The 11,792-nt window shown below is 36.8% G+C and overlaps 1 protein-coding gene across 1 annotated transcript in view; it reads left to right on the plus strand.

Moving 5' to 3' along the window:
* The first annotated feature begins 2,888 nt into the window (after positions 1-2,888).
* The window catches only part of ZCCHC11 (zinc finger, CCHC domain containing 11), a 39,026-nt gene continuing 30,122 nt past the window's right edge, over positions 2,889-11,792 (plus strand). Inside the window, exons 1-4 of the mRNA XM_009867517.1 lie at positions 2,889-3,561; positions 5,213-5,376; positions 8,787-8,903; positions 11,022-11,199. Of these exons, the coding sequence (XP_009865819.1) occupies positions 3,000-3,561; positions 5,213-5,376; positions 8,787-8,903; positions 11,022-11,199 (1,021 nt within the window). The 5' untranslated portion in view covers positions 2,889-2,999. The remainder of the gene's footprint in view (positions 3,562-5,212; positions 5,377-8,786; positions 8,904-11,021; positions 11,200-11,792) is intronic.

Consider the following 11,792-nt stretch of genomic DNA (forward strand, 5'->3'; position numbering starts at 1 on the left):
AGTGATGTGGTTACAATTGAGCATGTTACAGCAGTTTAGATTATTTTTTTGCTGGCTAAGTCACTTCGGTGTTAATGGAAAAAAATAAAAATAAAAATAAAAAAAATCCCAAATTACAATGTTATTTTTGCACTTGCATTTCAGATTCTGAATTTCCTTGTGGAATTTTTAAAATTTTTTTTTGTACAAAATATTCTTGTCCCACAGAATTTTATGACCTACCTTTACTCATGTTTCTCAGGAATGAAGAATACATCTGTGCTTTTTAACCTTAACTACTGTTATTTGATTCACTCTCTTAATATGTAATGTTATCACAGTACTCAATTTATTAGCTGGGTTATAGTTTTTGCTAGCAGTTTCCTTGTTTTTTCCCATCATATTAGTACATTTGATTGAATATATAACAGTGCATTTTATTGAATGGATGAGATCGAATCATTTAAGCCTACAGTAGAATTTTTGTGGATTTTTTTTTAACCTTCTTGCAAAATACCAATTGACACTTAGAAGAAACAGAGCAAAATGAAGCCCCACTTTTCCTCCAACGCCAGAGTTTCATGGTAGCTTTAAGCTGGAAATGATGCCAAGAGAGGTCGTCCCCACCCTACTAGTTGTTTGTTATTACCAGCTTCTGCTCCTCCTCCTCCTCCCTGGTGCCAGCTTTATGTTAAGCTGGATTGGTTTTCCGGTTTTGTTCGCTGCACAAGGGAGGGAGCAGCCCAAGGAGTGGGAGTAAGTAGCCAGGGTTGGAGAAAGGGTTTTGCTGCTCGTGTTGGTGCCGACCTACGCGGCTCTGCAGTGAATGGGGAAGCCTGGCCTGGCTGTGCTCCCATGCGGAGTTCGTGGGTGATGTGGATATCAGAAATGATCCAGAAATGAAACTGAAATTGGTGTGTGAGGTGGTTTTTTTTTTGGTGGTGGTTGTTGCTGGGTTGTTTTTTTATTCCTTCCTCTTCATGTTGAGCAATTAAACCATAAGAAATAGTTTAGGGTTTGAAAAAATCCTACTTTCTCTTTTGGTTACATGAAATTGTACTCTACTGTAATTTTTCCTTTTCTTTTTTTAAGATACTGACATCCAGTATGTAGCTATAACGCCTCATCACATCTGTCGGTAGAGCAGTGCTTTATACTGGTGGCCAGAGACTAGAATCATTTAGGCAACCTGTGGGATCCCTGGGCTCTCCGTAGCACACCGAGGCTTGAGCAGTGCCCAGGTGAGCAGTAGTTCCTGCTGCTGAGCTAGTAAAGAGTTGCTTTGGGAAAGACAGACAACAATCTGAAGGCAAACACTATTTAATCTTTGTGATTCTTGGTCTCTGACTTTTGGTCTAGATGTACAAGCCAGGTGTAATCAGTGTTCAATAGAAAATAGTTGCAATATTAGCTAAGTGTATTTGTGGGATAAAATACTTAGTCATTGGAATGAATTTAGGAATACAGATTTTTTTTTTTCTTCTTCAAGCTTTATATTTTACTAAGAGCTGTGATACTAACATTAATTAAAAGTCTTGTGGGTTTTGTTGATTTTTTTGGTTTTCTTGTTTGAAAAATAATATGTATTTTCAGTTATGTCAATAGAGGTTAAAGATAACGATTTTTAGTATGTGCTTTGTATTCTGAAGTATTTTTGGATTTGTGTCTCAAAGTGAGAGATAGTAACTACATTATATAGCCTTAAAAAAAGTATTGTGCTTTATACTGATAATATTCAAAAAGTCTTTTTTTTTTTTTTTTAACCCAGGCATTTTAATCTTTCCTTCTGGTTCTTAAATACAAAAATACATTGTGATGCTTCCGATAGTTGTAATTCATTGACTTTTCTGTTATTCCTTTTCTTTGCTAAACGATAAGCTACTTAATTTAATGAGTTCTCCAAACCCCAGAAATTTCCATGGATTCTACTTTTACCTACCAAACATATAGCTAGACAGGAAAGAACAAACTTTAAACTCCGTATCTTACTGTAGTTTTATAAAATTTATTTTCTTCTACGTCTAATTCTTCATTCTCATTTTTTTCATTGCTATCTCAAAGTTATTAAAAAAAAAATTTGAGTTCTTGTTACAGATTTGCCCTTTGTTTTTTTGTATTCGTAAGAGTAATTTCTTACAAACATATCCATTTATTTATGCTTAGGTTCCCATTGGCAAAACAATCTTTGAGTTGTCTCCAACATAAAGCTCAGATGATATATCACTGACGGGACTGAGGTTTAGATAAGTAAAGTTAATCTGTAGCTAAACAAAATATTTACTATTTGCAGGGTTTTTTGGCTAAGCAAACTCTTATTTAATTGATGGCAGTTAACTTGTATGAGAATTGTATGTGTCGGAAATCTGCTTAAGTATCTGTGGATACAGGTGGTAGGTCAGGTTTATTATTAATACTCTAAGCTATATCTCTAAATACTTTTATTAAAACAGTTAATAAAATGGAGCTTACATGCTAGAAACCAAATTAGTTTTCTGTAGTGGCTAATTTGAGCTGTATGTTTATTGAGTGGTGTTTTTAAAGATGTATTAAATTCTTACTTTTTTACTTTTCCAGTGTAGTTGCAGACATCTTGGTTCTTGTTTTTTTTCAGAAAGCCAAAAATAGGAAGGGAAGAAAAAAGCAAGCTGTTGACAGGTTTATAACCGAGTGTTTTTTACCGTTTTCTGCAATTTTTTGTGTCTTCGTATCCCTTCCTCCTTTAAATAGATGTCAAGATGATAAAAAAAATTTATTACTATTATGAAAATTCACTTAGGCCTGTGGGGAGAACATTCTTTCTATAATAATTTGTAGTTAGACTTTTCTTTAGAAAGGTTTATTTTAATGGATTGTCTACGTAGAGATTTGATATTTTCCCTTCAATTTAAAAATATCTCTCATTATTTCTTCAGTAGACAATCAGCTACGATCCTTGCCTGCACAGTGAAAAAACCAACGGCAAATTGCTGAAAAATTGCACTTGAAGTGGTCTCAAGAGACAGAAGCAGGTCTTCACTATAATGGAAGAGGCCAAGAGCTCAAAGAATGGAAATCATGACCCAAGGAAGTCTGTCCGTCTTGTCTGTGAGGAAGGCAAAGCAGTCAAAGTTACCAACAATCAAAATTATAAACATAATAGAAATGACAAATCTGTGAAGGATGTTGGGAGAAGTTCTCCAAGTGGGAATAGCAGCAAAAAAAGTAAACAAAATGATGTTTGTTCTGAAAAACAAGGAGAAAATAAATCATGCAAAGTAAACAGTTGTACTCCTGGAACTAAAGATACGGGGTCTAACGTTCAGGATCGAAGTCACACAAAAGCAAAAAGAATTTCTAATTCATCGGCCGCAGTGGAAAACCTGAAACAGACAAAACCACAGTCAGTGGGAGAAAACTTTCCAGGCTCCCATGTTTCAGGGAACGGGGTCAGTACGGAAAGCTTCTCAGCTGCACAGAAAGGGAAACTGGTGTTGGAAAATCCACTGGGAGTTCACACTTTGAAGACTAGTGTCGATCAGTCTGGGGATCTTAGTAAGACTGCTTCAGATCAAAGAAAAATGGAACACAAGCCTGATGACTTCAGTGAGTATTATTCCAGACTGCTTGATTCAATTTTCTTCTGGTGAAATCGTGAGCAGTCTGAAAGAGGCTTTGAAATGGTTCTCTTTGCATATTTTTGTCACATATAGTAAATCGCTGGTTGCGTTTAGAAACAACATACTATTAATACAAGCATAGTACTTAGAGGATAAGAGGTTGTGGTAATAGTTGTCCTTTTTTCTCATGCCTAAGACCTAAACATCTTTGCAAGATACTTTGCGTGGGGGGGTTTCAGGCAATTTTGAGATTATAATGTCTTGGGAGGGGGAAAGTCTTCATAATATTGCTGCCATAATATCAATGCCAGCTATTGCTGCTTTTCAGAAGATATGGGGAAAAATCTGTGAGAAAAGGGTTCTTTTCTATAGGTAGGGAGACAGTATTTACTTTTTCTTCTGTGGTTGCTGTGCTTTCTGTTACTAAAATGTTTAGAATATGTTTTGACGGGTGGCTTTTGTTTTAGGGAGCTCTAGAATAAGTACCATCCATCAGTGGTTATCCGCATGAGTGTTCAATTCTTAGAAATATTTTTCAGTTTCAGAATAAAATACATGGATCAAGCTTTATCTCCTTAGTTCAGGATTTGTCACGCCTTTCCAGATTGGAGTTTTTTCTAACAAAAATGCTGTTTTAAGATGGTGTGCCAGATAGAACTATTTGAAGTATTTCCCACTATCGCAACAGCTACAGCAGTTGCTTGTACAGAAATACTAGGAAGATGGTAAAGTGCATATTTTTTTGCTACCTTAATAACATTTAATAGGAAAAACAAGTTGAAATGGCAGCATCCTGTGATCAGTGAGCTCTTTGTAGACCACCATCATGTACTGTAGGGACCATCTGTCACTGAGAAACCAGGACTTGAAAACTTGTTCAATTTTGAATCCTAGCTAGTGTGGAGGCACAGATCTCATTTGAAAGGAAAGAAAAAGGGGAAAAAAAATAAATCCAAACCACAAATAACCCTCACTTTTGCTGATGTATAAAGTACTGGAGTAATTTAAGATGTGGATGTTTGTACAGATTAGTGGACTATGAACAATTCATAGGCATCTGGAGGAACTGGCCTTTCGGAGTTGACCTGCGTGTTTGTGAGTAGCAGCGTTCCAGAGCTCTGTAGTTGCTCGCCCTGGGCAGCAAGGTGTTGCAGTGTGTTGAGGTGTAACTCCAGCAGCCTTCTAAATTGAGAGGTTGAAATGCCTGATGACTGGCTCTGGAAGATCATTTGGGTGAATGTCTGCGAGGCAGTTCTATGACTGTTTCCTTAACAAAATGTAAAAGAATTTAAGCCTCTTATTTCTTATTTCTGTTGCAGCAGGACATCGTGATACTGCATACTATGTTCTGCATAACAGAAAAAACAACAAAAAACCTCCACCTTTCTTGCCTTGAAGAAGTTAATAGACTCTGAAGCATAGTAGTAGTTTCTGATGTCTCTCCAAAATACTGGTTAGCATACTGGAGAGTTTCTAACTTCTAAGGTGATTTTGGCCAGCCTTTGGACAAAAAGCTGGACTGTAGCTCTAATTTGTGTCCAGCTCCATAGTGAGATGCTCTTAACTGCTCTGTCCTCTAACTTTGACTTTTCCTCTTCTTGAATTACTCTGAAGAAAGTAACTATTTCTTTCTATAGGTAAAATAAGAAGTTCTGAATCAACTAAAGAACATGGTTTAGAAGCTGATTATTTAGAAAACACCACTGTTATTGATGAATCTAATCTGACAGCTGAACAGCAACTAGGATTGAAACAAGCTGAAGAACGTCTGGAAAGAGATTATATCTCCCGACTTGAAAAAGTAGGTTGAGCTATTTATCAGATAAAAAAGAAAATCGGTGTCTTCTTTCATAATCATCACCATATTGGTTGGGTGGTATTTCTACTAGAGCCTGTTGCTTCTGTTTCTTCTTTAGAGTAAAACATTTTAGTGATCAAAGATACTGCTCCTAGTAGTTGACTAGTCATTGATTTTGGTAGATAATATGGATTGAAAACTTAATGTTCCTTTTTTGGCACATGTAACATTTGTACAACAGTATTTTTTGATTCTGCAGACCTAAAGGTTTATAGTTCCGTTACTTACCTAGGGTCTTCTAGAAAGTCTGGTTACCTGGAAACGCAGAATACAGCGTTCAAAGGAACCTTGCACTGCCTTCAGTGTGTTAGCCACTGGTCCGAGTCACCTCTATTGAAGGTGACTCCTGAAAAATATTTGTCTGAGTTGCTCTTATCTCCAGTGAAGCAAGTCTCAAAGTCAGTATAGGTAACTCAGAAGTTTTTCTTGGTGTCTAATGTGTTTCTTGCAGCATTTTAACCCCTCATATGTTGCCCTAGGAATATAATTGATTTATTTTCTCCAACTTTCTACACATTTGAAGGTCATTACCATTCCTGCAGTCTTACCTTTTTTAGACTCGCTCTTTGGTCTTAGGGGTTCATTCTTACTACTTTTCTGTAGGCATCTCCCATGTAACTGCTATCCAAAATTGGACATGCACTTTCAGCTGGGGCCTTACATATAAAGAGAAAAGCTGACTTCATCTGTCTGAAATAGAGCATTTGTGTGTAGGGTCTCTGCTTTTTTAGGAGCAATAGGATCTTGGCTTGTAGTTTGATCAGCAGTGATCCTCATAGCCTTTTCTTACAAAATGCCCAATCACGTGTTCCCAGCCCTGTATTCTTGAGGAATGATACTTTGCTCTTATAGAAATTAATTGCAACTTACTCCATTTCTCTAATTAGATGATTGATGAATTTTTGTTATTTTACATCTCCTGTAACCTCTCCCAACTTTTCCATTTTCACATTTGTAGTCAGCACACCCTCTATTGCATTTCTTAAGTCTTCAACAAAAATAGGAGTGTTTCTGACCCCAGAAGGACCCCTTCTGAAAAATACTTGGCACATGCTTTTAAACTTCTGGTGAGCCAGTCTAGGCATGTGTGCTCCGAGGAGTTTTCTGAGCAGTTTTGCTCTCACTGTGCTGTTCTTTATTTAGATAGTATTTATGGTCTCTTTTTGAGACTGATAGTATGACAAGTGACAAAAACTTTGTAGAATTCAAGTTACAACATCTGTTGCTGCTTCTCCAAGCCCTAGGATTTTATCATCTTTTAAAAAAACCCCAACCCTAAAATTGGTTTAGTGCAAATTTGTTTCTGGCAGATAAATTTGTCACCTATGACTTGATTTTAAGTGCTTTTTAATAATTTATTACACTATTTTTCTAGGTGCTAATTCTGACGGGTCTCTTAATTCCTTGGCTCATCCTCTTTAGCCTTTTAAATTCTTGAGTTTCTCTTGTGATCTGGAAGCTTTCCATTCCCTGTGAGTTCTTTAAAATACAACTGGCTCTGAGATGGATTAGCTCCCTGAATATCCAAGCAGAAACTTCTTGAGGCCTGGCTTGTTTGGATGAATCTGTCTTACTCAAGTAGTAGTTTCCAGCTTTTTTTTGTCTTGCGATCTTGAGTTCTTGCCCCTTTACTGTTAAGCCTAACTAGAGGATTAAAAAAGACTTTAAAATGAATGGAAATAGAAGGCGTTACATGATTGAATCTTTTTGGAAATATTTGTTGACATAGTACTGCAGATCAGTATTGTAAATAAATACTTAGTTTTTTAAAATATTATTGCTACTATTTGTTCTGTTTTAGAAAAGTGATAGACCACTTTTTTTTGATCTACTTCACTCATCAGATATTGAATACTTGAATCTTCTCAAGTGTAACTGTAAGTTGTTTCTCAAATGTTTTTTTTTAAATTGATATTTACTCTGCAGTTGGAGACTATTGGACCATTTTTCGAATTACTATTTTTTTTTTTTCAAATGTTTTTTTTTAAATTGATATTTACTCTGCAGTTGGAGACTATTGGACCATTTTTCGAATTACTTTTTTTTTTTTATTATTTCAAAACAAAAGAGCAAACTCAGTAAGTGGAAAAACTTGCCCAAATTTAGCGGTGGTTTAGGTTTCCATATGGTAAGTCAAATTTGTTTAACTGATCTGTAGTCTACCTTAAGGTCTTAAAATGGTGTTCTCTGTTCATTCACTGTTATGTCACGGTTTAAACATCTGGCAATTTCAGTACACTTTTCGGTTTTAGTAAAGATAGGTGTATTGGAATTACGATGAAAATGTTAAGTAGGGTTTTTTCCTCTCCCGGTTATAACTGCTAGCAGTTGTTGAAAAAAGTGCTAACGGGTCTGGAGGAAAACCAAGGCTTTTTGTTGGGGCCCTTTTGCCTTTGCAGTGAATTTATCAAAAAGTTTCTAATCTCTGACTATTTTGTTGGAGCAAGGAGGTACTACTGCAGGATGAGACAGATTGAAATGGAGTATTTACAAACAACCCCTCATCTTTGCAGAGGTGGTTCTTTCTAATCTAGTAGCTTTCCGTGGTTGCCTGGATGAATAAACTCCACAGCATCCCCTCATGGACCCTAGGAAAATACTGATTTCCCCCCCTCTCTCATCTCCTTTGGCTTGGCTGCTTCTTGCAGCCTCACAGGGGTCTCCTAGGTGGCAGCTCTCGGTTTGTGTCCTCCATCTCTCCCAGCCTGTCTGTACAAAAAGAAGATGCTTCTGTGTGTCTCTCCAGTTCTGAGCATCTCAAATTATTCGTCCAAATGGAATAATCATACCCCTTGTCAGAGGGTCCCTCCTTATCCAGAGTATAGTCATCAGTAAGTCGAAAGCTGCCTATCTTCCCTCTTGTTGGCCAGCCGCACCCTTTTTAATAGAACACAAAATGCAGCACTTGCATAGTACGCTGTGAAGATGCTAGCCAAACAACAACACCATCTGTCATCACATGTATAGCAGATAATATGATGAATACTTCTCATTTTCTCATCAGAGAAAGGAGGGTAGATGGTGAGATTCAGTAAGTCCATCGTTATTAAAAGCTTGAGCTGACAAGGGAATGGCTTGCTGGCCTTTAGGTCAGCCTTAAGAGCCATAAACTCTTCAGTCTTAATCTTGTCTCACTAAAATTTACTGAGACGTGTAATATTCAAGTCATCTCACTTTCCCCTCCTGTCATACAGGTGAAAATCCATTTCTGCTGTAGTTTTGAAGATCATGTAATGTTTGCAAAGCACCTTGAGAAGTGTTACATAATCTTTAAATACATTTTATTATTCAAAGAATTGAGTTTTTCAGATGCTGTTGGCAGAAACTTTTAATTTATGGCCGTTTTTCCTCAGCGTTCCCCAGAATACACCAACTGTCAGTATCTATGCAAGCTCTGCTTAGTTCACATTGAAAATATCCAGGGAGCTCACAAGCATATTAAAGAAAAACGTCATAAGAAAAATATAATGGTAAGTTAACAAGTAAGATTTTAACCTTTTTTTTAAGACTTTTTTATGTGGTATGTTTTCTTTAGTCATCTTCATCTAGGCGAAAGCTTGTGCTGAGCAGAGATCTGCAAATTTCTGTTGCTTGCTTTCTGTTTGAGGGGAAGGGCTTGATCCATCTGGGCAGAGAGGAGAGAACATTTTTGCTTCTGCATTAGCGTCCCTGAGTAGTGGGCAGTTCATCATACTTTTAGTAACGGAATGCAAGGTAACTTAGATGAGGAGCGTATTTAGTTTTTCTGTTTCTTCTCAAAATAATACCACTGGTAGCAAGACCTCCCAAGGACTGGGACATGAGTGGAGTTGGGGGTGTTGTTTTTTTTCTGGGCTTTCTATTTTGTCTGACTTGTGATGTTTTTATTTGCATTCTTTCTGTGATGGGTGAGCAGAGCGGATGGTATGTCTCGACTAAAAAAGAGAGTTAGGGTAGGAAGGGATTCAGTTCCTGAGTCACTCATCTCCCTACGTTTATGTATGTGTATAATATGAAAAACAATTCTAAGGCTTTCAAAGAGAGAAAGAGTTTCCTTATCAGATACCATGCTGGTACTGTTTGCCTTGCTGTAAAGAACTCTTAACGTGCATGAAATCCAATAAAAGGCACACAGATTTTCTTGCCAACCCATTTTTCTAAATGCTGATAGAGTTACAAATTCCCCAGCATGTCGGGTTTTATGATGCAAATGGTTAAAATTACTCTTCCTACAACCGTTCCTCAAAGCTCCGTAAAGTACTTACTCATGTTTCCATGCATTTCTTACCATACTTCTATTTGGAATTAATGCTCTAATTCGATGATATATGCAAGCCATCACCTGGAAAACTCTGAGTGCCATAACTCCATTACATCTCAGAAAGTAACTTTTTTGTGCTGTTTTGCTGTTTGCAAAAGATTCTGGTTCTTTTTCTGTCTGCTAAATTGTGTTATGGAAAAAAAAAATAAAACCAGCCTGTGTTTGATATGAGAACACTTTTGTACCATGCTTTTCATCTGGGCATCAAGATAAGAATTGAGGAATGAGGTTTCTTTACTGCTGAATGGAAATGCTAGAGGACAGGGAGTGGTTTCAGTTTTTAACACTTGTCTTCAAATAGCTTTATGTTGTGTGCAACATTACAGTGATAAGAGGTGTGTGTGTGTAACTGTCTAAATGTTGCTTCATAAAATATACCTGTTTACAACTCTTAACTGTGAGATACGTGTCTATCAAATGAGCTTAGCAGCTGTGGCTTCCCCACTCAAAAAACCCAAATGCTAAAGCAGTGACATTAAAAAAACCACAGCCTGTCAAAAATGCACATATTCTTTCTTATGTTATATTTGTTCCTATAAAAACGAATGAGTTGAGAGATACAGCGTAGAACTAACTGAACATTTCTTAGTGCTTAATTATTTTCTGATTATTATTTTTTTCTGTTGTCAGTCATACATTTCATTTAGTTGATGAATTTGTGAAACAAATGATTGTTGTACTTGCTCCCATATTACTTGATGCATCTTGCATATTTTTTGCTGTTGGATTAAATTGATTATCATTTGAGGCACTAAAAATAACTCTTCCTGGCACCAGCTGTTTAGGCAGCAATGAGCCTCAACTTATGAAAATTTCTTGGAGCTAGGAATACATTTTCTGCCTCTGATGTCTTTCCTTCAAGTACAATCCACTCTGGAAAAAGCCCTGTGTGAGTGTCTAAACACTTTCTCAGCTCAGTCCCTTTTATTATGTAGGAACAATTGCAGCTTTTTACTTCCTTGGATGAATTCTGTTGCAGAACTGTCAGAAAATGTGGTTCAAGAATGTAACCGAGCAGATTTCCTCCCCAGTTGCCAGCTGTGAAACAACCTGTGCTCTTCTAAACACTGAGCATGTACTGTCATTTCTGTGAGCCACGCTACGGCGTTTGCCAGTAGGCCAGGCAGAGTTCCTACCTTTGAAAATGGTTGGTCAGGACACCATGTGAATAGACCATCACAAATAGCAAAAAGTATGTTCTAATATCATGCAATAGTGCGAGATAACCTTTTTTTTTTTTCCTTCTTAAAATATCAGTTTTGACTTTTGTCATCCAACAATTATTCAGGAAAAACAGGAAGAAAATGAGCTGCGTGCCCTCCCACCCCCTTCTTCTGCGCAGTTGGCTGCTCTGAGTTTTACACTCATTGAGGCAGCAAATGAACAAGGTATATCGGATGATGACTTCAGAATTCGTCAAGAAATTGTAAACGAGATGGAGAAAATTATTCAGCAGCCCTTACCAGGTATTCATAGTATTCTCCACTTTCTTTAGGTGAAAATTAGTCTTTATTTTCACACAGATTTTGATACCTTCATTAATGGTAAATTAATGCATCTGGGGTTAAAGTGTCTTTATACTCTACAATATTAGTATATATAGATGTTTTAATACAGAATGGCAATTGACTTAAAAAGAGCGAACAAGCCTACAAGAAGATGAAAATATGATTGTACTTACTTTTGCTTCTTTCTAGTACGTATTTATTGAAGCTATTGATCCTTCTCATGAAGACTGGCAATTTCAAGGACATGAAATATTTCTTTCCTTCTTGTATTTAAAGCCTTGGCCACTGAGGATCTCCCTCAGGCTCTAGTCCTGTAAACTTTTCCACCTATACACTTATCTAGCATTGCTGAATATTGATGGCTGTTACAGTAGAGATTTTTTTTTCCAAGTTCATTTAATTAAACTGATATAAACGTATAAGGAGGGGAAAATGAGGAGTTTGAAATGTATTTTTTTTTCCCTACCAGTCCTTTAGTTGTTTGTGACATCTTTCAGGGCAGATAAAAGTTGCATGAGGCACATTTTTTTTGAAGCATAGTTTTAGGGAAA

The sequence above is a fragment of the Apaloderma vittatum genome, unplaced genomic scaffold (genome assembly GCF_000703405.1).
Source record: "Apaloderma vittatum isolate BGI_N311 unplaced genomic scaffold, ASM70340v1 scaffold13474, whole genome shotgun sequence".
Taxonomy (NCBI): domain Eukaryota; kingdom Metazoa; phylum Chordata; class Aves; order Trogoniformes; family Trogonidae; genus Apaloderma; species Apaloderma vittatum.